This window comes from Saccopteryx leptura, chromosome 2 (genome assembly GCF_036850995.1).
Source record: "Saccopteryx leptura isolate mSacLep1 chromosome 2, mSacLep1_pri_phased_curated, whole genome shotgun sequence".
Lineage (NCBI taxonomy): Eukaryota > Metazoa > Chordata > Mammalia > Chiroptera > Emballonuridae > Saccopteryx > Saccopteryx leptura.
This window is the reverse complement of record NC_089504.1, coordinates 342,386,830-342,414,269: the sequence shown is the minus strand read 5'-3', so window position 1 is coordinate 342,414,269 and position 27,440 is coordinate 342,386,830. Positions and strand designations below refer to the sequence as shown.

At 55.4% G+C, this 27,440-nt stretch overlaps 1 protein-coding gene across 3 annotated transcripts; it reads right to left on the bottom strand.

Moving 5' to 3' along the window:
• Nucleotides 1-80: 80 nt before the first annotated feature.
• On the bottom strand, nucleotides 81-25,669 carry PLCD3 (phospholipase C delta 3). Of its 3 annotated transcripts, none has more exons than XM_066363923.1 (15): nucleotides 25,331-25,669; nucleotides 12,500-12,661; nucleotides 12,178-12,406; nucleotides 11,744-11,873; nucleotides 10,607-10,835; nucleotides 10,089-10,290; nucleotides 9,774-9,918; nucleotides 8,953-9,105; nucleotides 7,722-7,865; nucleotides 7,431-7,581; nucleotides 6,498-6,614; nucleotides 5,685-5,851; nucleotides 4,943-5,078; nucleotides 4,696-4,845; nucleotides 81-4,493 (listed from the first exon to the last, which is right to left on the bottom strand). In XM_066363923.1, exons 1-15 carry the CDS (start codon nucleotides 25,473-25,475, stop codon nucleotides 4,405-4,407), a joined length of 2,349 nt encoding a protein of 782 aa, XP_066220020.1. In that variant the 5' UTR covers nucleotides 25,476-25,669; the 3' UTR covers nucleotides 81-4,404. The 3 variants fall into 3 exon arrangements, with proteins under 3 accessions (XP_066220020.1, XP_066220021.1, XP_066220022.1); XM_066363924.1 differs by having other exon boundaries at nucleotides 7,722-7,862; XM_066363925.1 differs by lacking the exon at nucleotides 8,953-9,105.
• Nucleotides 25,670-27,440: the final 1,771 nt, after the last annotated feature.

The following is a 27,440-nucleotide window of genomic DNA, read 5'->3' as shown; positions in this document are numbered from 1 at the left end:
CTAGGACAGTGTCAGACATACACATTGGTGCAGTGAAATGTTTCCTTCTGAAAGCAGGCATTGACTTTTTTTAGGGGAGCAGGAGAAGGGGAAATTTATCCAGTTCCCCTTCTGAATCAGCTGGAATGATTGGCTTCAAGGCAGGATAAGGCCGAGGGACTGTGCCAAGCCCTGGGGAGGGCTCAGATCGCACAGACCGCGGGTGGAGTCCTCGACGGGGCCAGCCCTGCTCAGAGGCTTCCCGGCAGGCCCTGGGCCTTCTCTGCATTCAGAAACTGGGCAGTGGTGGCGATCTGTGGAAGCAGATTTCATTAATTGAGTCCCTTCTTCCATGCCTTTGGCCTGCTCCCTATTGGAAGTCATCCTGCCAACTCTGGCCAGCTGTTGCCAATCTTATAGGTATGAGTCCCCTGTGAGACTGTTTTTCCACTCCCATAGGTGACTGGCAGTTTGAAGGGGACCATTGATCTCCTTGTAGCATTTGGGACCTTGTGGAGACCATGTCAGTGCAAGCGCTTTTTAGCTCATCTTAGAGCAAAGAGCCAGCACCCTGATGCCCCAGAGTGGCCGGGCAAGGATGGTGTAGGGCCGATTCCCAGGCCCCTTCAGCCGCCGGCCCCTGGCCTGTGCCTTCCAACCCATTGGCCGTCTCTTGTGCTCCTTTCCAAGACACACAGCCTGCAAGGAATGGCTAAGAGTGGTGGTTAGATGCCCATCTGGACTTGACAACAGAAATGATTTCAGGTTGCCATCATCTGAGTGGTTTTCACTGATGTTTGGTGGATTTTGGTGGTGGTGATGGTTATGGATGCTGTCAGTTTCCCCACAGGTAATGGCACCTCCAGTCACATGGCTGTCTGTGTGGGCATTCCTCATTTGTGCTCAGCCAAGTGGATTAGGGAGAATTGGGCTGTGGAATTGTCAGCTAACCCATATCCAGGCTTGTATGTAACTTTTGCTCTCGGAGAAAGTAAACGGGTGGATAGCGTGGTGTGGGGGTTTCCTGGCTTCTTTCACCTCGGCTACTTGTAGGGGCAGGAAGTCTTAGCCAGGAGGCCAGGCGCAGTCTAATCTTACTAACCGAAGCCATACTCTGCGGGCCAGCAGCGCTGTGTTTCATGCTGTGGGTTTGGTGAGGTTTGCCAGGGACTAACTCTGCAGTCCCCAAAGCTGGAGGAAATTTGTGCTTGGGATAGGGGCTGTGCCACCTGCTGGAATGTTGCCTGCTCTTTGCAGACTGGATTGGATTTTCATCAGAGGCCTCCAGGGGCCTCCCTTTTATTATTTTCTTGTGCTGCAACCTGCAGGCACCAATGATCATGGCTGACCTTTGACTCCTTAACTCCAAGATACCCAGACCAAAGAAGCTGCTGTTCTTAGCAAGATGCTCACTGCATTCCGCAGACATAAGGAGTCGGAGAGGCAGGGACTTGCCTTACAGCCTCCCGACATCAGATACAACGTCCTGAGTCCAGAGCAGCTCGCCCTGTGCAGGCTTCTAAGGATATCAAAGGACAACGTGCCCAATTCTTTCCTACCTTGAGCAGTACCTGGAACTTGGAAAGGCTCCCTGTCAGGGGCTTGGTCAGCTCTGGGCTAAGTCCCAGCCTAAACTGCCTCTGTAATGTGGGGTGCACAAAAGCCCCTGGAGTGAGCTTTGCCTTGGTTGACCCAGGTTGTGGAATGGAAACTGTGAGGCCCGTGGCTGCTCTGGAAGAAACAGATCTCCTGGAAAGGCCCCAGTGTCTCCCTCCAAAACCACGTGGCCCGCTCCTTGGACTCTGCTGTTCGTAGTGTGGACCCTGCCCCAACCGCCCACGTCTTCAGGAGTCGGCTCAGAGGCTGCTGTTAGTCGTCTTTTTATCCAAACAGTCCTTGGGTTCTTCACTCAACCCCTTCTAGGACTTCAGATCAGAAAGAACCATTATTTGGGGTTCAAGCCCTCCCTACAAGGAGCCCTGCAGGATGGTGGAGCCATGGCTGGCTAGAACCAAGCAAGGGAAGGACCTGGGGCCTCATCTGGGACCTGCCCCAGGCAGCTGCTGTTAATCTCCCGGCCCTTACTCTGTCACAGGGCTAGAAACCCGTTTCTAGATGTTTATCTCCTGCCTTTGGATTGACTGCATTTGACCCCTGACCCCATGGCAAATTCCCATGGTCTCCCAACTGTGTAGGGAGAGAGCTGGGTAGAAAGGGGGCTTCAGGTCTGGACTGAGGTCTGTATAGGGCTTGTTATGCCACACTGGCCTACTTTCCAAGATGCTGACTTAGTCTGGTTTGAAGGCTGACCCACACCAAAGTTAATGGAAAATTTCAGGCCGACTGCACCTCCCTTCTAACTGCCACCCCCGTCCCCCATCCTTACTTGCTGGCTCACTGAAGCTCAAGAGTGGGTGTCCCCATGGTCTTTGAATTCCTTGCTCAATGATAATCAGCACTCAACCAACCCAAGGGATGGCCCAAAGGCTCAGATAGCTTCCGAGGTCAGGCTGGGAGAGGGTGAGGAGCTGTCAGACCAGGGGAAAGGCGCAGAAGTATGTCTGGCCAGTGCCTGCTTATCTGCCCAGGGGTCAGCCTTCTTGTGGTCTGGGCCACCTGCCCCACACTGGAGACCCCAGGCTTCGGTTTTGTCCTACAGCAAAGTGAAAGCAGGCCTGCAGACTGTCCCTAGGGAGGCTCTGTAAAACAATTTCATTCAATTAAAAAAATACTACAGGCAAGGTGCTGCGTCTGGGAGCAGGGGAGAGGGGAACTTCACCTTTCTGTCTTGGCTTTTCTCGGGCCGTGGGAGGGCATCCATTTCCAGGGTGGGGAAGAAATACCAAATGCATTGTTCCGCTTGATACATCTCTTGTTTCTAATAAAGGAAGCAGCTGAATACACCCTCCTGCCTTCCTGGTTTTCCTCTGGGCAGCAGGTGGCAGTGGAAGGATGGAGGCCCTCTCCCTGGGAGTGACTGTCCTGCAGGGAAGGCTCTGTGACCATAGCGCGGGGCAACTTTTTAAGCCTCTTGGCAAGGCTGCCCTTTCAAGGCAAACTTGGCTTTTCCCCAAACGTCTCACCTCCAGGAGGAGCCAGCAGTGACCCAGCTTCACTCCATAATAAGCAAGAGCAGCTTGCTTATGCGGAGCAGCTGGGCTCTGCGCCAGCACCGGGCACCTTGGCAGCCCTGGGCTTCCACAGCTGGGAGGTCGGCCCCCTCGGGCCAGGTAAGCGGTGGCTCGCCTGGTGGAGGGCACAGGCTGACCCTGCATATTTTTCCAGACGCCACATCTTTCCTTCTGGGCCAGGGGCTGGAGGCTCTGGTGAAACACCGGTACACTGCGAGTCCCAAGCCTCACAGCCCACCCCTGCGCCAACTTCTGGGGAAGAGCCTGAGGAACTGCTTTAGACCTCCCATTCGCCGTTCCCTTCCTCTTCACTTCTCGTCCATTCCTGGACCCCATGCTCCTCGGGCCCCATGGCTGGTGCCTCTGAGCCCCTTTCAGGGAACCTAGACCCCAAGCCACAGCCAGGAGGACACAGCCTGCCTGCAGGAGCTGCTCTGTGGCTCCCCTTGTTCCGTGTTCATGCTGTTGGCTGATGGAACCCAAAGTTGCAGGGTCCACATTGAACCCTAAAAAGCCACCTCTCTGACAGGTTTTCTCTGGGTTCTGGCCTCCGGCCTCCGCATACTCGCCTAGCTTCTCTAGAGGCGGCGCAGAGCAGCTGTGGCGTCTCCAGCACCCCGGGAGCCTCAGGTTCGAGCCCTGCTGGGGGAACAGGCCCACGGGACTCTCCTCCATCCCTCACGTGCCTGTTTGTGGCCTCAGAGGTGCTTGGGGTAGCAGTGGTAAAGAAAACTTGCTGCTTTATTTTTTTAAAAAATAGTCCCACTGACCTCCAGGGCTTTTTCTATGACATGAGCTGAAAACCTACTTCTCAGTGTCCCCAGGGGTCCCAACCTGAGCCCCCCCCCCCCCTGCTCTTGCTTTAACAAGGGAAGGGAGCTCAAGTCCAGAAGCTGGAGGGAGGAGCTCAGGAGAACCGGAGGAGGTGATCTTTAGGGGCAGCAATGCCCGGGCGCTTGATAAGGGTGTGCTGGCCTCCTTTCAGGGGGAGGAGGGGCTGAGGACGCGTGCCCTCTCCCAAGTCGGGCAGCAACAAGCCCGGTTCTTCATAAGCCACGATGCACGGTGTGCTGAGGACTCGGAGCTGGGTTCGTCTCAGGGTTCCCCAAACTGGTCTTTCTTCAGGAGGGGCAGAGGCAGCTCTAAGCACCAGGCCGAACCAGAGCCTGGCAAGCAGGCAGAGTGGGCAGCGTGGACGGGCTGGAACTCCTACTGCCCCTCCACTCGGGAGGAGAACGCCTCTGCCACGGCGTGCAGACTGGTGCCCGCTGAACCCCAGGGGTCAGCCAGGCCCTCAGGAGCGCTGGATTTGGACATGGACAAAGAGCGTGGCTGGTGACAGTGAGGCCCCATCCTTGGAAAGCAGGTGGATGTGACGATACCCTGTGGAGAGGGTAGCCAGGCTTCAGGTTTGCTGCCCACCACCCTGCAGGGCTGTGCAGGGTGCAGCCCACATCCCACCCCTGGGGCCTGGGCCCCAGCCCGGGCTTGACTCAGGAAAGGCTCCCACAGAAAATCGGCCCAGGTGAACAGGGTCTAGGTGCCTGGGTCCCTATCCCTTCCCATCCCCACCAACCCCACCAACCTTGCTTCAGGCTGTTGAGAGGCAGCGTAAACTGGCCCACAAAGTCATTGGGGGATGTGGTGTCATAATCTTCTACCACAAACCGGACCAGCACCAGCTCTGGAGCCCGTAACTGGAACTGTAGGGTCTGCCCCCAGCGGGGGTTGAATCCTAGGGAACGGGCATGGCGATCAGAGCCAGTGGGCCCTTGCTGGGCAATTCCCTGCATCCTCTGCCCCACTCCACTCCCACCAGCAGGCCCACCCACCGTTGTTGAGCACATAGTTGGTCTCCTTTTGAGCACAGTCTATAGGCACCCCATGGATCTCAACGCGCACCAGGGGGTCCACAATGGAGCTTGGCTTCTCAGCATTCAGCTTCGGCAGCTGCTGTGCAGTCAGCACCTGTGAGGGATGAAGAGAAGCTTCAGCCTGGCCCCCACTGGGGTCCTCTGGCAGGGCAGGAAACCCTTGCCCTCAGCATGCACCCTCCCCACACAGGACTCAGACTGCCCTCCCACCAAGCAGTCCCCTGGCCCCCACCGGGGTCCTCTGGCAGGGCAGGAAACCCTTGCCCTCAGCATGCACCCTCCCCACGCAGGACTCAGACTGCCCTCCCACCAAGCAGTCCCCTGGCCCCCACCGGGGTCCTCTGGCAGGGCAGGAAACCCTTGCCCTCAGCATGCACCCTCCCCACGCAGGACCCCAACTGCCCTCCCACCAAGCAGTCCCCTGGCCCCCACCGGGGTCCTCTGGTAGGGCAGGAAACCCTTGCCCTCAGCACGCACCCTCCCCACGCAGGACCCCAACTGCCCTCCCACCAAGCAGTCCCCTGGCCCCCACCGGGGTCCTCTGGCAGGGCAGGAAACCCTTGCCCTCAGCACACACCCTCCCCACGCAGGACTCAGACTGCCCTCCCACCAAGCAGTCCCCTGGCCTCCACTGGCTTCCTCCATTTCAGGCTGGCGCCCCGAGGACTAGGACTTCCAGAGCCAGCTCTGGGCTGCTAACCTGGATGGTGAGAGTCGTTCTGGGGGGTCCGGGACACTCAGGGTCAAAGTTGGTGCCAGGCTGCCGCAGGCAGGCAGGTTTCAGGACGTAGCCGCACTGCCCGTTGACGAGGAAGCGCCCGGCATTGAGGTCCATCTCATAGCCTGGCGTCTGGAAGTTCAGGGCCACTGTGGACACAGCGGGGTCAAAACAGGGACTCTTAAGTGGCCCTCTCCTCACTGCTCAGTTTTAGGGGCCTCACTGTCCTCTCCCCCACACAGACCTGTAGGCACAGGTCTTAGTTCCTCTTTCTGAAGAGGGCCCAGGGTCCTACTGTCTGGGTAGTGCTGCCCTACCCTCACCATGGCTTGGGGCTTGGCCTTCTGTCATGGCCAGTAGGGAATCCAGACTCCACTGTCACCTGGTATCTCCTGAGTGTGGGGCCGAGTGGGGCAGGTTGGAGAAGCCCCCACCTTCAGGGCCAGGCCGGGCCAGAGCCGAGGCCTGAGCTTTCTATACCTACCCGAAGGGGACCACATGCCCTGCCCTTGGAGGGCTGAGCACAGGACTGCCAGGATATGTGTGTGTGTATGTCAAGGGGACACAGTGGGGATTTTTAACTTCTACCTTCATAAAATATATGTGAGACTTTTACACTGTCAAGAACAAACAAGCCTGATGTGTGTTTCCCCACATATCCTGCTCACAATTTTTTAATAACTGTTATTATCAACAAAACCCTTTTGCCACCTGGAAAGCTGTGTGGCCCTATCACTGCTGGGGCCGCCCACACAGCAGCACTCTGGCCACTTGCCGCCCTGCAGCCCCACGCACCCAGCTGACAGCCCACGTTCCACATCTCCTGGGGGCTGTAGTTGGCCGAGTTCATCCGAAGTCCCAACGGGTAGACACGGGTCAGCTGACGGGCATTGTGCCTGACGAAGCTGTTCCCTGGGGGGGAATTGGGGAGGGGTTGTGACAGGCTCCTGGAGCATCCCTCACCTGGTGTCAGGGCCTGTAACCCCTCCCCCAACTCCAGGGACAAGCTGGGAGCAGAGGCTGAATTCCTGTCCCCAGCTTCGCTCGCCCCTCTCTGACCCAGGGGTGTGGGGAACCTCATGGGGAGGTTGCTGAAATCCAGCGAAGGGCAGAGACCCCTCCCACAGCCTGGCACTGCACCCCAGCCCCAAATCCCCCCGTGGCTGACAGCACATGGAACACCGGCCCCAGGCTGACAACCCCTGGCTCTCATCACTAGTCCCAACGCATCCCACACACATTCTGCAGCCAGTGGCTTCCTGGAACCCCGCCTGTATGCCATGCCTCCAGGCCTCTGTGCAACCAGCGCCTCCTGTCTGGCAACCCCTTCTCCCTGGTCACCTGGCTGCCTCCTCCTCATCCTTCCCTCAGCTGTCTTCTCAGGCATCACTTGTTACAGAATCCTTCCCTGTTAGCCCCTATTCCCTATCATGGCCCAACTGGTCACCCCACGTCATAATTACCCAGCTATGTCTGGCCCCACCTCTAGGCTGTGCGCCCCAGTGATGGCGGACAGCAGCCTCCCTCCTCCCTGGGCCCTCTCCCATCCAGGCAGACTGCGCCCGGTGCTGCGCATGTGCTGGGCACTCGTGCCCTGGGCCCCTCTCTGGGGTCCTCCTGATCTCTTTACTGCCCCTAAAGCCCTCTCATCTCCTTTGGGTACCCCCCAGCCAGGAGCCTACAGGCCCCCACTGGCCTCCTGTCCCCAGATGCCTGATAGGCTCCTACCTGCCTCTCGGATGAGCTTCTTGGCCTTGCGCTCGCTGAGGGAGCTGACCTGGCAGGGCAGGGGTGGGACAGGGGCAGGGCGCAGGGTCCGAAGGCGAGTGGCACAGCAGTACACGGCCAGGGCCGACAGTTCCGGGGAGATCTGCTTGGCCTAGGCGACGAGTTCGGAGGGGTTCCTCCAGCTCCAGCCCTTCCCTCCTTCCCTCCTCCCCTCCCTCCCTTCGCCACCGTCCCGTGCCCTGCTCTGCCGTAGTACAGACGCTGCCCGCCCACCCCACCCCACTCACTCACCCGCCGCTTCTGCTCTGCAGCCTCCATCACTTCTTCTTCCTCCTCCTCTTCCTCGTCCTCCTCTCGATCTGACAGAGCTCGACCATCCTCGCTCCGAGCAGCTGGCAGCTTCTTCCCCTTCACCAGGACCCGGCCCTTCAGCTGCTGCAGAGGCCAATGTGGAAGGGTAAGCCCTCTTGCCCTGTGGCAGCCGGGCAGGCATTCAACCACCCCTGTGTGGGAGGCTGGCCAGGGCTGAGGAGTAGGGAACGAGGCACAGAGAGAAGTGGTTTCTAAAAGAAAGAAATGGGAAAAACCTAGGGGGCCACCAACAGGGACAGGGTCTGCCCCCCGCCCCCCCAGACATTGGAATACTACACAGCAGCCATTAAAATGATCGAGGCCACTCGAGACTCAAAGAGAAGTCGTCCTCTTCAAAAAAGATCTCACACGAAAGAAGTGTGTAACACTTATAAGAGAAGATAGCTATGAACGGGCATGTACACATGGGAAAATTCTGGAAGGACACACAAGAAACTGCTGAAGATGGTTACTTCATGTGAACTAGGACAGGGGTGAGTCCGAGAGGGAGAAAACTATTTTCCACTGTGTGTGTAAGTGTATACAGCTTGATTTTTTTCAACCATATGTATTTTTTTTCATGCTAATACAAATATCAAATTACACACACACAAAGGTGAGTGAACATTTTTTGCCTATTTGGGATTGCGAGTAGGAGGGGTTTTCTCAAGGAGCCAAAAAAGATACATATCCTGAGGGGACCGATAAAATCCTTTGGGGTTCGGGAGAAAAGGAGGCAGGCCCACCTCTGGCCAGAATGCTGGGGAAGTTTCTAAGGCCACAGGAAGGGGCAGTTTAAGCTGCGCTAGAATTCTAAGCAGGTGGCTCTTGGCAAGCCAGATGGCTAGGCAGTGAGCTCCAGGTGGAGACGGCCGGCCAGGGCCTTCAGGGCGAGAATGGCTGAGCTTGTAGGGCCTCTGTGGGCAGCGAGGCAGAGCACGGAGGTCGCGGCTGGGTCACGGGAGGCCCTGAATGCCAGGTGAGGGTGGGGTGAGCCCAGTCAAAGAGGTAAGGCAGGAGACTGATAAGACCATGAGGTGGCAGCTGTCAGATGAAGGTGAAGGCAGGAAGAGGGGAAGGGTCCTCAGCCAGGGAGGTGGCATGAGTGGGGGTGGATGGCGGACCATGGACACACCCTTCCCCACATAAGCTGGGGCTCTGGGAGCATCACCTCTGGGGATGGCAGCTCTTCAGGGTTCTGGGAGTCCAGTGCCTGTGTCACCAACATGTCCCCCAAGATGGTGCGGAGGTGGCGGGCCATGACAGCCTGCTGCTCCAGCCCACAGTGGTTTTCAAGGGATAGGATGACAGGGTAGGGGGACAGCTGTGGTGGGGGAGAAGCAGCAGCTCAGTCACTCACCCCTTCTCTCCCCCTCCCATCCCAAGCCCCCAGCCCCTTCAGGAGAGGCAGGCAAAGGCAGGGCCCTGGAGAACCCACTGCAGCGGAGTGGGGCTGGGGGGGACTGAGTCAGAGGGATGTGGGACACACGCTGGGGCTAGAGGGGCAGAGGTCAGATACGGGTCCTCGGGGAAGGCTGGACTCTCTGGGAGGCAGAGGGCTGCTGCAGAATGGTTTTCTTTTATAAATGCTCTTTATATGTTAATGACATTGACCAAGTCATTAGGATGCAAACTCTCCCCCTCTGTTCATCATTTGTTGGCAGTAAGATTTGTGTAGCGTGACTGAAATGGCCATTTTATGTAGACACCATGTTAAGCTTCTGTCGGTGCTTCTTGGCCTTTTGGCTAAGATCAAGTGTTAAGCTTGTCTTTTATGGCTTACCCTTCAGGAGTAATGATTAAAATGTCCGTCCCTACCCCAAGGCTCTCTTCGGGAAATTTTGTGATTTTAACACATTTACTAAACATGAGGGTGGGAGAAGGAAGCCTCTCGCTCAGCATTATCCCACCCCAGCGGCCAGCGGCACCTGGGGATGAGTGACCCTCTGGGCAGGGGTTTCTTTTGAAAGGACCGAGGGTGGCTGGGCTCACCGTGAAAGCATGGTCACGCACGGCCTGGACCACATCTCGGAAGAGGATCTTGGAGGTGAGCGTGTGGCCATGGTAGATAATGGGCTCCCCGCCTGGCCCCTCCCAGCAGTCCAGCTCCACACAGCGGCATCCCTGGGCAAAGGCCCTGAAGACAGACAGACGGACAGGCAAGGTGTCACGTGGGCAGCACCGAGCAGAGAAACAGACAAGCTGAGCCAAGTGGGCTCCAGGAAACCTACTGTGGGAGTGGAGCCCCATTTCCCCACCAAACTGGGCTCCCAGAAGTCTTTACTGCCTCCATCTGTCCACTGGTACCTAATGTAGGCCTCGGTGCTGCTGGGCCCCCCAATCTGCGAGTCGGTCAGATAGGTATTGTGGGAGGAGGAGATGAAGTAGCGGGAGAGGGGCTGGTCCATGTCCTGGAACACGCACGTGTGGGCTGGGTCCAGGGCAGCCCCCTCGGGCGACAGCAGGTACATCATGAAGCCGTCCAGCGTCATTAGCTCGTGCTGCTTGGCTGCAGGGACGGGCAGAAGACAGCATCAGGCCACAGAGGGGACCCCCGTGTCTGGCCCCAAATGCCCCCAAAGTTTGCTCCACTTAGTAATGATGAGCACCTGTCTCCTGACTGGGCTCTACGAAGCTATGCCATTTAATCTTCAGCCCAACCCTGTGAGGAAGGTATTACTGTGTCATTCGTTTCACAGATGTGGCAGCTGCGCCTGGAAGAGGTGAGATAACCTACCCGAGATGGCGCCACAGCTGGGAACCCAGACCTATCAGACACCGAGACCTGGGCTGTGTTGACCGCAGCCCACCTGTCAGACCCTCACCTGTCTCGTTGAGCTCATAGGTCTGGATGAGCTGCTGGGCACGGGCCAGTGTGGCGCCGTCCTCGCCCTGGTCCTCCAGGAACTCCAGCAGCTCAGGGGCACTCAGCACGCGGTCCTCGCCCGAGTACTGATGGAAGATCTCCTCCAACTCGGGGCGTTTCAGCAGCTGCAGCAGAAACTCCTCGATCTCGGTCCCCTCCAGCCGCTCGTTGTTGGAGTGGTCACACTCCTAGAAAGCAGAGGGAAAAATTCAGAGGAGGGGACACCCTGGAAAAGCTGGTCTACACTGTTTTCCTGACATCTACTATGACCGGGAAGGCAGAGGTCCCCCACTTTACAGATAGAGAAACTGAGAGCTAGTGAGTCCGGGCCCACTCAAGCTCACACAGTTGGTAACCTGCAGGGCTGAGATGCTAAGGAAGACCTCTCAGGTTCAGTGCCTGTCCTTCTGTACCATGACCTGCCCAAATAATCAAAATGTGGGAGGAAAAACAGTGACCCTGGGCAGGACTCAGCCCCTGTGCCACAATTACCCCTCCGTGTGTACACATTACCATCCTTACAGTCCCACGTTCGCACCCAGGTTCAGTGAGCAGCCAAGAACTTAGGATCCACAGGGAGCTGCTGGACCGGGGTACAAGTGCCATGGCCCTCCTGTGACTGTCGCAGGCTGGTCACACAGTCAACACCCACACAGGGGTCGGCCACGTGCTCGGATTGGGCCAGGGATGCAGAGGCTCCCACAGGTGTGGAGGTGCCACGTCCCCCAGGGGAGGAGCGTGTGCACATGTGCCTGTGAGCTGATTCCTCCCTTTGCTCCCGTGTGCAAATCACATATGGTCACCTGTGCAAAGGGTGCCCTGTGAGCTGCTCTGCTCACTTGGGAGGGCTGGCGAGGCTCAAGGTCCTCTCTGCCTTTGGGGTTGGCCTGAGGGAGAGAAGAATAGCGCTTCTCCCATCCTGATCCCGTAGCCTCAGGTAAAAGAGTAAGTAGGCACAGATGTGCCTTTCTGGTGAGAGAGGCCCCTATCTCCACAAAAGCTAGATGAGAGGAAAGCTGATGACTCAGTGGGGGCGCGGGGCGGGGCAGAGAGCAGAGCTCAGGGGTCAGAGGCCAGAGTGGCGGCAGGTGCCCACCTTGAAGAGACAGTAGGCGTACATGTCGTTCATGTCTACGTTGACCATTCTGAGTAGGCTCTTGATCTCCTTGAAGCTCATCTTACTGTCCTGGTTGGAGTCTGCCCGGTGCAGATAGGAGTGGATCCAGGTGTGGGTGCTCAGGAAATACCAGCAACAGACTGGGCACTGCCCCCAGTTGACATGGCTTTGGGGGCTCCCTGAGCACAGTAGCATGCTGTCCTCCATGGAACTGGGCCTCCCCAGAACTAAGAGGCTGTGTCTCCACCCTCAGATTTTGAAGAGAAGGAGCTAGACACTCTGGCTCAAACTGAGGTGTTCCCCAAAGGACAGGACCATACCCCCCCTCGTCCTGGGGCCTTGCAGGGACGGGGAGAGCTTCCTCCACACCCACCCCCTCACCCCCTGCACAGATATCCTCCCCGACAGGATATTGATCGAGGCGCTCGCGCTGGCTCATGGCGTCCAGGCGCGCGCGGAGCTTGGCCAAGCCGCGCACCCAGCGCTGCGCCTCCTCGGCCGTGGGCGCTACCAGGTCCAGGTTCTTGCGGCGGCCCTTGAAGGCGATGGTGAGGCAGCGCGCCGGGGCAAAGGCTCCCCCGAAGCGCCGGAGGCCCTCGGACTGGTGGCCCTCGCGGACAGCCTCAATGTGCTGCAGGAAGACTGCGGGGAGGGATGGCCATGCGCGGCCGGGTCAGGCGGCGGCCGGCCGGGCACTGTCCCTAGTCCACCCCGGCACCAGCCCGCCCAGCTCACAAATGTGCTGCGACCGCGCGCGAGGGATGCGCCGCTGGAACCACACACTCAGGCCGTCCTCCTGCAGACGGTACAGCCGCTCCTTCTGCCACGTCAGCGAGCGGATCTTGCAGAGCCGGGAGCCTCGCAGCATGGCGCGCACGTCCTCATCTTCCGTCAGGCCTGGGGGGTGGGAGGCCGGGGTGCATTACAGCAGGGGTCCCCAAACTTTTTACACAGGGGGCCAGTTCTCTGTCCCTCAGACCGTTGGAGGGCCGGAGTATAAAAAAAACTATGAACAAATCCCTATGCACACTGCACATATCTTATTTTTAAGTAAAAAAACAAAACGGGAACAAATACAATATTTAAAATAAAGAACAAGTAAATTTAAAACAACAAACTGACCAGTATTTCAATGGGAACTATGCTCCTCTCAATGACCACCAATGAAACAGGTGCCCCTTCCAGAAGTGCAGTGGGGGCCGGATAAATGGCCTCAGGGGGCCGCATGTGGCCCGAGGGCCGTAGTTTGGGGACCCCTGCATTACAGCCTGGTGCTACCAGGACCTCCCTCCACCCTTCTCCCAGCGGGAGCTGTGGCCTCCTCCCTGAGCCTCTTTAAACCCACACAGGCCTCTCCCTCCTTAGTGGAACATGCCCCCAATACTGGGTGTGACTTAAAGCTTGCTGTGCCCCACCCAGGCTCCCCCGGGAGGTGTGCCAGTAACAGGCCCTTCCTCCCTGCCGAGCAGTGGTCTCCAGAGGCCCTAGAGCAGAACTACTCCTCAGGCAGAGCGTGGGACCCAGGCCTCACTGTCATCCTTTCTGCCACCCTCCTCCATCACAGCCTCCATCCTTCAAGCCCAGAAGCTGTCACCTACAGCTTTTCCCTTAATTGAAACCCTGACCATCAAGAAAGTGGTCTCACTATCTAACCTAAATCTCTCTTGCTGCAACCCAAGCTCCTCATCTCTGCTTTCCCAAAGACAAGGGAAGACTACAGAGGCCCTTCTGGCTCCAGGATCACACATCAATGCCTCTGGGACCTGCCTTGGCTAACCACAGGCTGACCTCCACGTGCCCTCTTTGTGCTCTGGTTGGGCCCAGCTGGAAACAAGGTCTTCTGTGACATTTGGCATTTACCCAGCCACCGTCACAACCTGTGTAACTCCTCAGCCCACATATGCTCTCCAGTCATAGTGTCCACCTTCCTGAATAAGGCAAAATGCTTACAAAGCACGTACTGCCCCCACTCCAGCCCCTGCTCATGTATTAACACACGAGGAAACAGGCAGAGAAGCTGCAGTCGCCTGCTGGAATTCTAAGCTAGGAACCGGTGGAAGCACGCTGCAAACCCTGGAGGTCGGGCCCCGGAACATTTGCCCTCGGCCACGACATTGAACCCCTCTCTGTTCCTAGTGTCCTTCTTCACCCCCATCCCCAGCCCCCTCACCACCCTAGGAAGGGGAGTTAGGAAAGAGCAGAATTTAATTATTTGTTTATTTTCTATTCAATTTATTTAACAAACAAAAAAAAAATCCACCCATTTCTCCTACAACCTCTCCTCCCAGCCCCTGCTTCTGGCAACTACCAAACAGCTCTTTGTGCCGGTGAGCTTGGTTATTTATTTATTTTTAGATTGCATATATATAAGAGAGAGATCATATGGTCTTTGTCTTTTTCTGTCTGACTTATCTCATGTATCATAATGCCCTCAAGGTCCTTCCATGTTGTTGTGAATAGTAAGATTTCATTCCTTTTTTATGGCTGAGTAATATTCCATGGGTGTGTACCACAATTTCTTTATCAATTCATCCATCAATGGGTGCTTAGTTTGTTTCCATATCTTGGCTATTGTAAATAATGCTGCAATGAATATGGGGGTGCATATATCTTTTTGAGTTAGTGTTTCATTTCCTTTGGATAAACACCCAGAAATGTAAATGCTGAATCATATGATAGTTCCATTTTAAATTTGGGGGGAACCTCCATACTGTTTTCCACAGAGGCTGCACCAGTCTGCATTCCCACCAGCAGTGCACAAGGTTCCCTTTTCTCTACATCAGGGGTCTCAAACTCGCGGCCCGCGGGCCACATGCGGCCCGCCCACCAATTTTGTGCGGCCTGCAGACTAATCAAACTTCGTGGATTAGTCTGCGGGCCAGTCTGCGGGCCGCACAAAATTGGTGGGCGGGCTGCGAGTTTGAGACCCCTGCTCTACATCCTCACCAACATTTGTTGTTTCTAGTCTTTTGATGATGGCCATTCTAACAGGTGTGAGATGATATCTCATTATGGTTTTAATTTGCATTTCCCTAATGACTAAGGATGTAGAACATCTTTTTATGTACCTGTTGGCCACCTGTATGTCTTCTTTGGAAAAATGTCTATTCAGATCTTCTGCCCATTTATTAACTGGATTTTTTTTCTTCTTTTCCAAGTGAGAGGAAGGGAGATAGACACAGACTCCTGCATGCGCCCCTACCAGGATCCACCCAGCAACCCTCATCTGGGGCCGATGCTCTGCCCATTTGAGGCCGTGCTTGCAACCAAACAATCTTTAGTGCCTGAGGTGGAGGCTCTCCGGAGCCATCCTCAGAGCCCAGGTGATGTGCTTGAACCAGTCATGGCTGCGGGAAGAGAAGAGAGAGCAAGAGACAGAAAGAGAGAGAGAGAGAAAGAGAGAAGAAGGAGGGGGGGAGCAGATGGTCACTTCTCCTGTGTGCCCTGACCTAGAATTGAACCCAGGACATCCACACACCAGGCTGATGCTCCACCACTGAGCCAACTGGCCAGGGCCAGATTGTTTATTTTCATGTGCGCTACTGAGTTGTATGAGCTTTTAAAATATATTTTGGATATTAGCTCCTTATCAGATATATGATTTGCAAATATTTTTGGAAGGAACAGAATTTAAATTAAGGGTTCTAGGAAGCCAAGTCCTAACTCTGTCACTTTCTAGTTATACAGCCTTGGTGGCACTCACCTGTGACTGCTTTAAGCATGTTCTCCATTCATAAAATGGAGTACCTGGTACAAAATCCAAAATTCAGTGAAGATACTGCTTATCCTGATGGTGCCACACCCTGCTTAGATTTGCCTCAGCAGGGTCAAAAACAAAAGGTTTATGAGCCAGGACAATAGAAGGGCTGGGAGCCAAGCAAACTGAGGGCCCACGCCCTGTGGAAAGAGGGGGCAGCCAGGAGATCATGAGGGCCCAGAGCTCCCAGAGAACTGGCATCTGGATTTGTATGTGAAGTCTCCGGATTTTTCAATGTTGGCAACTAAATCAAATTGAAATAAACAAACAAAAAAACCAAAACACCAATGTATGGGCCAAAGGAAACAACAGGCCTGTGGGCTTCGCTACTTCTCTTTATTTTAACAAACACCCAAACTAGGTTTGGCTTTAAGCTTTGTGACCACAAGGCCCCTGCTTGTCCAACTGCTCATTCTGACCTAAGGAATTGAGTCTAAATCTCTGGGCTGTCCTCTCTCACTCTCTCTTAGAGCCTTTGTAGTCTCCTTCTCCCTTCTATTCCTCATACCAGTGTCCTTCCAGGTCTAGCTCAGACATGACCTCCTCTAGGAAGTCTTCCATGATTTGTTCTCAGGAGGAAATTCACCCTCCTGACCACCAACAGCACTTTTTACTTTAATTAAAATAAACAAATATCCCTCCCTCCTAAATTATAAGTTCAGTGGACTTGAATAAACCCAAGAGCAGGGGTGAGATCTAGTATCCTCACCTCAGTGCTTGTCCTAGAGCCAGGCTTGCAGCCAGTTTTTGAAAAGGGAGGCAGATGGACAGACAGCCGGGGGACTAAGTGCACTGTACCCCCAGCCCTGACCCTCTGTCCCGAGTTCAGAGCAGAGGCCTTGCGGGTCTGGGCTTCTCAACCCTGGCTGTGCATCAGTATCACCTGTGCAAGAGGTTCCAAAACCCACGGCCTAGAGATTCTTACCAAGCAGGTGTAGACTGGGGCCCAGGCATCTGTGTATTTAAAAACCCACCCTGTGACCTTGAGGGCAGCTGTGATTGAGAACCAGGGTAGCAGGGGCAGGAAGAGAAGTCTGCCATCCTTAGGGGGCTACGGTCCTCCTTGAGGCCAGCCAGTGCCCTAAGGGCTCCAAGGGGTTTCTCAGGGTTCAGACTGTGGCCCTCTGTAAGGGTCAATGCCCACTTGGTGCCCTCTGGACAGGAAGGGGAGGTGGAAGGTAGCATACACCAGTCCAAGAGACTCGCCAGACCTTCAGACGCCTATCCCTACCTCTGGGCAACCTCTGAAGTCTCTCATTCTGAGAAACAGTGGGATGGGGGCAGGGCTGTCAAGGAACCCTGCAGGGCCACCGCAACTGAGACCATCCCTCCTCCACCTCCTCAGCTGTGGGGAAAGGGCCCTTCGTTCCCACGACTACCAGACTTTGCCGCTGCTGCAGCCAGCCACCTCCCCTGGCCTGGCAAGCTCTCTGATTCCAAGCCCACAGCTGGGGGGGGGGGGTGCTAGTGAATGACTAAGGCCGGAAATGGAGGTGAGTCACTGAGGGCCTGCTTTGCCCAGTCTTCTGCAAATAGAACATGGAGACAGGAAGCCTGAACTCTTGAACCTTCCACTGGGACAGGTTCCCATATTGAAGGAATCCCTGCTCCTGACCCTCACCCCAAGCTCCCCATAAACCTGTTGGGGGAAGGGGTGACATTTTAGTCTGTCCACCCAACTAGCACTGGCCCCTGGGTCACACTGTCCCCCCAACCACACCCCCAATGGAAAAGCCAAACAGAATGAGGGTGCAGGGCCAGGCTGGGCCAAGTGCTGAGTCCCTGGGTGGCTGTCTCTATTTCCCCACTGCTTGAGCTCCTGAACTCTGGGGTAGTAAGGGGTCTGAGGTGTCAAGCAGGAGGGCAGGACCAACAGGAGTAAGGGGTGCAGTCGGAGGAGAGCCAGGTCCTGGTTCTGAGCCCTGCTACCCAGTAAACATTACAGCCCCTGCCCAGCCCAAGCCCACAGCTGTTTCCTCCCCCTCACTGCTACCGTCCCAGAGCAGGTGCACAAGCTGCCTGCCTCCTGGAATTCCTGTGGTTTCTCTATCTACCCATCACTGCCTTGAACTAGGCTGGGCAGAGTCATGGCTACCTCCACTGAACAGGTGGGAGAATAATTGTAAAATAACAGCCAGTAAAACTGAGGACAAACAATAGCCAGAAGGTAGAAACAACTCAGGTATCCATTGACAGATAAATAGAAAAGCAAAATGGGGTATCATCCATTCAGTGGAATATTATTTAGCCATAAAAGGAGCAAAATCTGATCTATGCTACAACTTGGATGAACCTTGAAAACATGTGCTAAGTGAAATAAGCCAGACCCAAAGTGACAAATATTGTGTGAGTCCATTTACATGAGGGTACCTGAAATAGTCATAGAGACAGATTATATGTCACTTATACTTCAATTAAAAAAAATTTTTTTTTTAATCAGAGAAAGAAAGTAGATTAGAGGGTCAGAGGCTGAAGGATGAGAGGAATAGGGAATTACTGTTTATTTTATTTTTATTTAAAAAAAAATTTTTTTTTAATTATTTTCCTGAAGTTGGAAACTGGAGGCAGTCAGACAGACTCCCGCATGCGCCCGACCAGGATCCACCCGGCACGCCCACCAGGGGCGATGCTTTGCCCATCTGGGGCGTTGCTCTGTTGCAACCAGAGCCATTCTAGCGCCTGAGGCAGAGGCCATAGAGCCATCCTCAGCACCCGGGCCAACTTTGCTCCAATGGAGCCTCGGCTGCGGGAGGGGAAGAGAGAGACAGAGAGGAAGGACAGGGGGAAGGGTGGAGAAGCAGATGGGCGCTTCTCCTGTGTGCCCTGGCCGGGAATCGAACCCGGGACTCCTGCACGCCAGGCCGACGCTCTACCACTGAGCCAACCAGCCAAGGCTGGGAATTACTGTTTAATGATTACAGGCTCTCTGTTTAGGGCGATGGAAAGTTTTAGAATAAATTGCACAACATTGTGAATGTAAATAATGCCACCAATTAACCACTTAAAAGTGGGTAAACTGACCAATTTTGTTGTGTATATATTTTAACACAATTTTTAAAAATTAATAATGTAGTATGCCAGAAACCATTGCACACTTTAAATGAGTAAATTATGCCGTACGTGAATTCTCAATAAAGGTGTGGAAGAGGCACAGAGCGGCTAACATGTCCAGGGTCGCGGGGTGGATCAGGGGTGGAGCTGGAACGCACGAGAGTCAGGGAGGCCCAAGCCAGAGCTCGCTGTGGCTCCAATGAGCTGCAGCACATACCGCACCCCACTTAGGGCCTGACCCACAGCAAGCACTCGATAAATGATAATAAAGAAGGAAACTGTGGTTGTGGCCCAATAGGGACAAGGGACTCAGGTACTCCACATCTGTTCTCAGTCCCACGGCCTCCAGCTGGACCATTGTCCCTCCCAGTTCTGTGCTGGCAGCTGGGGCTCAGACACCCTCCCTGAGCTGATGCCTTTCAGCCCCCGGGAGGGGCCGGGAGGTGGTGAGGCATGGGCAGGCCCAGTTTCCCAGCTACCTGCCACCCTCCAACTGGGCGGTTTGCACTGTGTGGGGTGTGAGGCCTGAGAAGTTCTGGCTTGAAGGTCAAAGCCAGGGGCAGAAACCTGCCTCAGTGGTGGAGCTAGAAGGAGGGGTTTGTGGGGAAGGATACCGCTGACCCCAGATCGCACCCTTCTCATGATGGGCCACTGAAGCTCGGGGAAGGCAAGCTTTCAGCAGAGGCTGAAAACAGTGTGGCCACCCAGGGAAGGGATGGACGCAGGGACTGTGTAAGGGACAAACAGGGGCCAGAGCAGGCTGGTGGTGGGGGTGGGAGGAGCTGCTGCGTGGTCATGGGGTGTGCAGACAGTGGGACAAGGTGCAGAGAGCAGGGTGTGAAAGAGTGGTAGGTCTCCAGTGAGAATGTGTGCGGGGTGCTGTGTACATACAGGGTGTGTGCACTGGTGGGTGTGTGCACTGGTGGGTGTGTGTGTGTGTGTGTGTGTGTGTAAGGAAGGTGGGGCAGCCTGGGGAGGAAAACAGGCAGTATGTGTGTGTGCGCGCGCACACGCACACGCACGCACCAATACACACTCAGGAAGGGCACATGGGCTCCAGCAGGAATGTGAGACAGGCAGGGAACAGTGATAGCTGACAGCTTCATGCCAACGGGGGAGGGGAGGAAGAGCAGCTTTTCCCGGTGGCTGGGGCCATGAGGCTCTCGGAGGGGACACAGCGGCGAGTTGTGAATCCTCTAGCCAGCAGGCAGCCCCAGCACCTCAGGGACCAAGCATGCCCCCCTTGTCCCAGCTGGTTGCCACACCCAGAGCTAGAGCCCAGCAGGGCTCAGAGCCACCGTCCATAACATTCCTTGGAAAATCAACAAAGTTATGAAAGGCAGGTGGTGCTTCCCCTGCCCCTGGGCCGGACACAGTGAGATGAGGCCGGCAGTGCCCTTCCTGGCAGGGCCAGAACAGGCATAAAGCCTGCTTGGGGACAGAGGTTGTGGGAGGGGGCTCCCCAGAGCTGAAGAAGAAGCCAGTGAAGGGGCTGCAAGGCATGACAGAGCCAGCCCCCCAGTCCTGCCTGGTACGTTCCTGCTTTGCCAGGAGGGCTGGCCTGCCCTCCCCACCACCAGGCCAGGCACCTGCCAGCACTGGGGGCCGCTCTGCTCTGAAGACCCCCAGCAGCCAGCCCCACCCTGCGCAGCCCCACTCACCCCACAGGAGACATCCTGGGCAGGCCATCGGGAGAGCCCTCTTGCCCTGTGGCACCTGGTGGCGTGCGCACTCTGGGGAGGGCAGGGAGCGGAATTCTGCCCACTCAGTGCTCTGCTCACTGGGCGGATTAGGGACAGGGTGGAGCATAAGGGGCACAGCGGCAGTGGGGGACTCGAGGGAGGCAGGACTGTCAGATAAAACTCAGGATGCCCAGTTAAATTTGAATTTCAAATAAACAACAAATGACATTTTAGTGTAAGTTGTCCCAAATTATTTGTTAACTGGGCACCCTGTATTTTATTTGACAAGCCTATGACGGTACCCCTGGAGGCTGGCAGGGCCACTGAGGGGGAGAAGCCTTCCCTAGGCAAAAATCATTCATTCATTCATTCTCTGTGTTCTGAGTTTGGACTCTGGGTCAGACTGCCTGGGCTCAAATATCTCAGCTAACTCTCAGCTTTGAACCTCTTTAACCTCAGTTTCCTCAGCTGTAAGATGAGGCTGATAGGCCCTGGCCGGTTGGCTCGGTGGTGGAGCGTCGGCCTGGCGTGCAGAGATCCTGGGTTCGGTTCCGGCCAGGGCACACGGGGGAGGCGCCCATCTGCTTCTCCACCCCTTCCCCTCTCCTTCCTCTCTGTCTCTCTCTTCCCCTCCCGCAGCCGAGGCTCCACTGGAGCGGAGATGGCCCGGGTGCTGGGGATGGCTCCTTGGCCTCTGCCCCAGGCGCTAGAGTGGCTCTGGTCAGGGCAGAGCGACGCCCGGAGGGGCAGAGCATCGCCCCCTGGTGGGCATGCCGGGTGGATCCCGGTGGGGCGCATGCGGGAGTCAGTCTGTCTATCTTTCCCGTTTCCAGCTTCGGAAAAAAAAAAAAAAAAAGATGAGGCTGATAGTACCACTTACTTCACATGATTGTGAGCATTAAATGAGATAATATGTGCCCTGGCTGGATAGCTCAGTTGGTTGGAGCTTCATCCTGAAGCACAGAGGTTGCCAGTTCGATTCCTAGTCAGGGCACATACAGAAATTGATGCCATGTTCTTCTCTTTCTCCCTTCCCTCCTGTCTAAAAATCAATAAACTAGCCCTGGCCGGTTGGCTCAGCGGTAGAGCGTCGGCCTAGCGTGCGGAGGACCCGGGTTCAATTCCTGGCCAGGGCACACAGGAGAAGCGCCCATTTGCTTTTCCACCCCTCTGCCGCGCCTTCCTCTCTGTCTCTCTCTTCCCCTCCCGCAGCCAAGGCTCCATTGGAGCAAAGATGGCCCGGGCGCTGGGGATGGCTCTGTGGCCTCTGCCTCAGGCACTAGAGTGGCTCTGGTCGCAACATGGAGACGCCCAGGATGGGCAGAGCATCGCCCCCTGGTGGGCAGAGCATCGCCCCATGGTGGGCGTGCCGGGTAGATCCCGGTCGGGCGCATGCGGGAGTCTATCTGACTGTCTCTCCCTGTTTCCAGCTTCAGAAAAATGCAAAAAAAAAAAAAAAAAAAAAAAAAAAAATAAATAAACTAAAAAAAAAAAAAAAAAGAGCTAATATGTTTAATGTCTAGGCATAGTGTTATAAAGGTGTTGATTAGTATTCATTCATTTTGGCAGTAAAAAGCCATTATTACCCTGGCCAGGTAGCTTAGTTGGTCAGAGCATCATCTCAATATGCCAGGGTTGCAGGCTCGATCCCTGCTCAGGACACATACAAGAATCAACCAATAAATGTATAGTACGTGGAACAACAAATACATATCCCTCTCTCTTTCTCAAATCTATCAATAGATACAATTAAAAAAAATAGAGCCATCATTGAAAACTAGGTTTGCCTGATCAGGCAGTAGTGCAGTGGATAGAGCATTGGCCTGGGATGCTGAGGACCCAGGTTCAAAACCCCAAGGTCGCTGGCTTGAGCGCAGGCTCACCAGGTTGAGCGCAGGGTCACCAGCTTGAGTGTGGGATCATAGACATGACCCCTTGGTCGCTGGCTTGAAGCCCAAGGTCACTGGCTTGAGCAAGGGGTCACTGACTCAGCTGGAGCCCCACTCTCACCCTATCAAGGCACATATGAGAAAGCAATCAATGAATAACTGAGGTGCCACAACTATGAGTTGATGCTTCTCATCTCTCTCCCTTCCTGTCTTTCTCTCTCTCTCTCTTTCTTTCTAAAAAAGAGAGAGAGAGAGAAAGAAAGAGAGAGAGAAAGAAAGAAAAAGAAAGAAAGAAAGAAGAAAAAAGAAAGGAAGGAAGGAAGGAAGGAAGGAAGGAAGGAAGGAAGGAAGGAAGGAAGGAAAGAAAGAATGAAAGAAAGAAAGAAAGAAAGAAAGAAAGAAAGAAAAGAAAGAAAAGAAAAGAAAGAAAGAAAGAAAGAGAAAGAAAGAAAGAAAGAAAACAAAACGAAACTAAACTGGGCTTTGGCAGCAGGCAGGCAAATGCTATGTGGCCTTAGGCCAGTGACTTCACCCCCTTCACCTCTTTCTCATCTGTAATATGAGGATGGCAACAGCACCTTCCCCTCAGACTCCCCAAGCCAGCAGCCATTCAGGGTGGGGACAGGAGAGGGACCTCAGGCTCCACAAGTGACTCCCACTCAATGTGGGAAGCCAGTCCTTCCCAACCCCCTCCTTCTGGTTCCCCCAGTATAGTCCTAAAGGCCCTTTCTTTTCTTTGGTCCCCCTGAGCTTTTGACCTCTGAGCCACTCCCTGCCCCAGTCTCTCTCTGGACTTACTCTGAAATAAAATCTGTCTCTGTTAGCCTAAGGGGTGTGGCCGTGACTGTGAGGGTCAACTCGGGAGAAGCTGCAGCTGCAATGGTGTGGAAGCTACCCTGGTGGTGAGTCTAGGTGTTGGCGATGGTAGCCTGAGGGGCTGGGCCCCAGGACACCTGGGTTTCCTCTCCACCCTGTCCCTGGATTCAGTGAGGCCTGGGGAAGGGACATTCTTCTCTCAGCAGTCACTCAGCAGGACAAGGCAGTGGTGAGGAGGGCGGGCAGCCAGATGACATTCTGACATCCACATAGTTCCTAATCATGTCACTGTGACAGAGTGCCCAGAGCTCCCACCAGCCTTACTCAGCCTGGGGTCAACTGCAATGATTTGTCTTCAAGTGTCTCCTGCCACTAAACTGTGCACTCCCTGAGGGCCAGACAGTGTGTTATTCATCTCCATAGCCGCAGCCCTGGCACAGTACCCTGGCCCACGAGGGGCCTGAGCAAACGTGTGAGGAATGAAGAGGCAGACAGGTAAGCAGGGCATCACCTCTGCCCTCCCACGGCATCAGGAACCCATGAGTGGCTGACTCCACTGGCCTCTCAGTGGCACCTCCGCTCCCCATGGCTTTCCTCCTGTCCCCAAACCACCTCTGCTCTTCAGCCTAGACGGCACTGCTCCTCCATCAGAGACCTTTCCAAATCCCACCAACTGCACACAGAGTCCAGCCCAGTCTACATCCTAGGTAGTTCTGGAATCCTTCTCAGCTACATCAGCCCAAGTCCATCTGACCCTCAGCCTCCCTCCTATGGGCCTCCCTGTTTCACCCTTGCCTTTGTCCAACCCAACCCTACTCTGCACAACTCCTGCCCTCAAGAGACAGTTCCTAATTCTATAAGGAGGGGCCTCGAAGATCTGGCCCCACCTGCCTCTCCCCTTTTGCCTCACTCCAGTCTCTGGCTCGGGGGTGCAGCAGGGCCCTCGCTGGTTCCCCAGCATCTCATTTGGCCACCTCCCTTCCTACTCTTATTTCTTTGCTTCACTTTCTGACCTCCTTCCTGATGCTCGACTCTCTAAAGGCCAGGATTGTACCTGTCCTATTCATTGCTGAATAAATGACAAAGCATACTATAGGCACTCAATGAATGTTTGTTGAATGCATGCATGATTGAGGGAGGGAGGGCAAACATCATGTCTATGTCTCCATAAAGGAGAACGCCGTGCATGTTGCTCGGAACACAGTGCTCAGTACATTCAGGTTGAACCTGAACGAGTAAGAGGAAACAATTCAGAACAAGGCAGTAGAGAGCAGCGGCAAAGAGAAGGCGAGACTGGAAATCAGGACTCCTGAATTCTACCCCAAGATTCACACAGGTCTCCTGGGACAGCCCTATCCTTTTGTTTCCTCAACTCCACATCCAATCTCTCTGCCATGAACTTTCTACTAACAGCAGTTCTGATACATCGGTTCCACAAAATACACATTTGTCCCTATCTTTCAAGCCACTCAACCACCCAGTCAGTCTGACTTTGCCCAGACTGTGAGGGTACCAGTGACAGTGTGGTGGAACACTGCCTGCATGCCAACTTCTGCCTTTTACTAGCTGTGTGGTCATAGCCAACTTCCTTGACCTGTCTGAGTCAGTCTCCTCATTTGTGAAATGGGGATTGTAGCACCTACCTGTCAGGAAGGTGAAGAAGCCTGAATTACAGACACCACATACGTAACTACCCAGCGCCGCCTGTTTCTGGGAGATGTTTAATAAGCCACAGTTACATTCCCTTCCCCAGGGATTTCCCCCAAATCTGAGGTGGGAACTCCAGCTTTCTCAAACTAAGGACAGTGTTCTCATCAGTTAGACCAGTCCTACCAGTATTGTGTTGCTGCTGCAAACCCTGTAGGGGCTGCTAGGATGGAGGGATGACTTGGAAGGTCAGTGTCTTCCACAACTCTCATGCCCTCCTAAGGGTGGCCTAGAACCCGGGAAGCCCTGGGACACTCGCAGACCCTAGAAGGCACGGGCTGTTGGAAAGGTGGGTGAAGAACGCCCCAAGCCTGTCTCTCCTATTTCATTCTCCGGGACCTCAGGGCCCCCTAATCCGCACCCCTGCCCAAACTCCCACTCCCGCACGCCAGGCGGGCGCCTCCTGGTGGGAAACAAAGGCTATCCCAGGCGACAACTTTGGGCCCAAGGACTTCGGGTGACCTCAGGTGCGACCCCCAGCTGGAATAGTGCCGGCATTCTATACATCGCCATACTCTCCACAACCCCATGCCCACTAGCATGCTCGCCGGAACACCCCAGCCCTGGAAAGCCCACTAGCGGGTCGCCGGAACATCCCAGCCCTCCCACACTGCGCCGTGGGGACAGTCGGTGCCCACCCGAACCGCCCTCGCCGGTCACTGACCCATCTTCTTTAGCGCCCGCAGGCCAGACCTCTTGGTGCTGCCGTTCTGGGATGCGGGCGGGCGCGGGAGTGCGACCGACGCTGCGACCTGGGCCGGCACCGGGGGCTCCTGGCGCCGGCGGCTCCGCCAGCGGCCGCACAGCATGCCTCGGCGGGGCGGGGGCCGGGGCCGGGCCCAGGGTCTGCACGCGGGGATAGGGCAGCGGGGCGTCGCTCCGGCCCGGCCCCGGCTCTGCGCGCGGTCGCAAAAGAAGAAACTTAGCGGCGCCGGGACCGAGTCGGGAGGAGTAGGTGTCGGGAGAAGGAGGTGTCGGGAGAAGGAGGTGTCGGGAGAAGGAGGTGTCGGGAGGAGGGGTTCAGGGAGAGAGGGGGCGGGGCCGAGGACCGTGCGGGGCGGGGCGAGGAGCCCACGGACAGGGGGCGGTGATTCCAGGCGAAGAACTGGGCCTTCCCCGAAGTATGGGGAAGGGGCCGATCCAAGCCTCCCCTTCCCCGAGTCTCTGCCTTCGCCCCCTGCTTATGAGTCCCCATTCGCCAAGCGATCCTCGGATCCCAGACTCATCCATGATTTGAACCTTCATTAGGAGCATAGGAAGAGGCGAGGGCTGCCTTCCGACCCAGACATCTTTCCCTGCACCTCAGGACCCCTCTCCACCCTCTCCTTCTCCAGTCCCACCGGGAGGCCTTAGAAAGGAACCACACAGGGGGCGGCTCGCCCCGGGTCATAGTACGGGGTCCCGGAAAGCCGATAGGGCCCTAGGAGCTGAGCTGGGTGGCAGGGCAGCCGGCACCTAAGAATGGGGGAGCAGGGTAGTGTGGCCTCATGGGATTAACCCTCTTTTGCGCCAGGCCCTTTGCCGACCCCTCAGTTGTAGAAGGCTGGAAGCTGACTGGTCTGGTGAGGATGAGGTGGCTCTAAATCTACAGTCGCCAGCAGAACTGGGTTCAGGGGTTCAAGGCTGGGACAGGTTGACACCCTCACCAGGCGCTTGATCGGGACAGCCGTTGTACCCTGAGTAGATGTCCATGACATCAACCCGTGGGTGGGCGTCGAGTGTGGGTTCTGGTGACAGTGTCATGTGTACATTTACTGTGTATAAAACCACCTGCATATTTGTATAAGAAGGGTAGGATGGACAGGTGACTGTGCGTGCGCGCACTTCTGCGTTGTCGGCCACAAGTGCCCTGAGTCCGGAACAAAGATCTGGTCCCACACCACTTCTCGGCAGCGGCCAAGAGTGTGGCATCAGGACCTAGATTTGCCAACTACCTGCCCCAGGCTTTACCCCATTCTCACATATTCTCGATCCAGAGATGCTGCATACTGGTTTGGATTCCCACTTTCTGAATGTCGTCTTCCTCTCTGCACTTTTTTTTTTTTTTTTGTATTTTTGAAAATTTTTCCGAAGTTAGAAGTGGGAGGCAGTCAGGCAGATTCCCGCATGTGCCGGTCCGGGATCCACCCGGCATGCCCACCAGGGGGCGATGCTCTGTCCATCTGGGGCATCGCTTAGTTGTGGCTGGAGCCATTACAGCGCCTGAGGCGGAGGCCACAGAGCCATCCTCAGTGCCCCAGCCAACTTTGCTCCAATGGAGCCTTTGACTGCGAGAGGGGAAGAGAAACACAGAAAGGAAGAAGAGGGGGAAGGGTGGAGAAGCAGATGGGCGCTTCTCCTGTGTGCCTTTACTGAGAATCCTACCAGAACTTCCATACGCGGGGCAACGCTGTACCGTTGAGCCAGACGACCAGGGTTTTTTTTGTTTTTGTTTTTGTTGTTGTTGTTGTTTTTTGTTTGTTTGTTTTTACTAGAGAGGTAGAGGGACAGATAGGGACAGACAGGGAGAGAGATAAGATGAGAAGTTCATTGATTGCTTTCTCATATTTGCCTTGACAGGGCTACAGCAGAGCCAGTGACCCCTTGCTCAAGCCAGTGATGGTGGGCTTCAAGTCAGCAACCATGGACGGGGTCATGTCTATGATCCCACGCTCAAGCCACCGACCCTGCGCTCAAGCTGGTGAGCCCGTGCTCAAGCTGGCGACCTCAGGGTTTCCAAACTGGGTCCTCTGCGTCCCAGGCCGAGGCTCTATCCACTGCGCCACTGCCTGGTC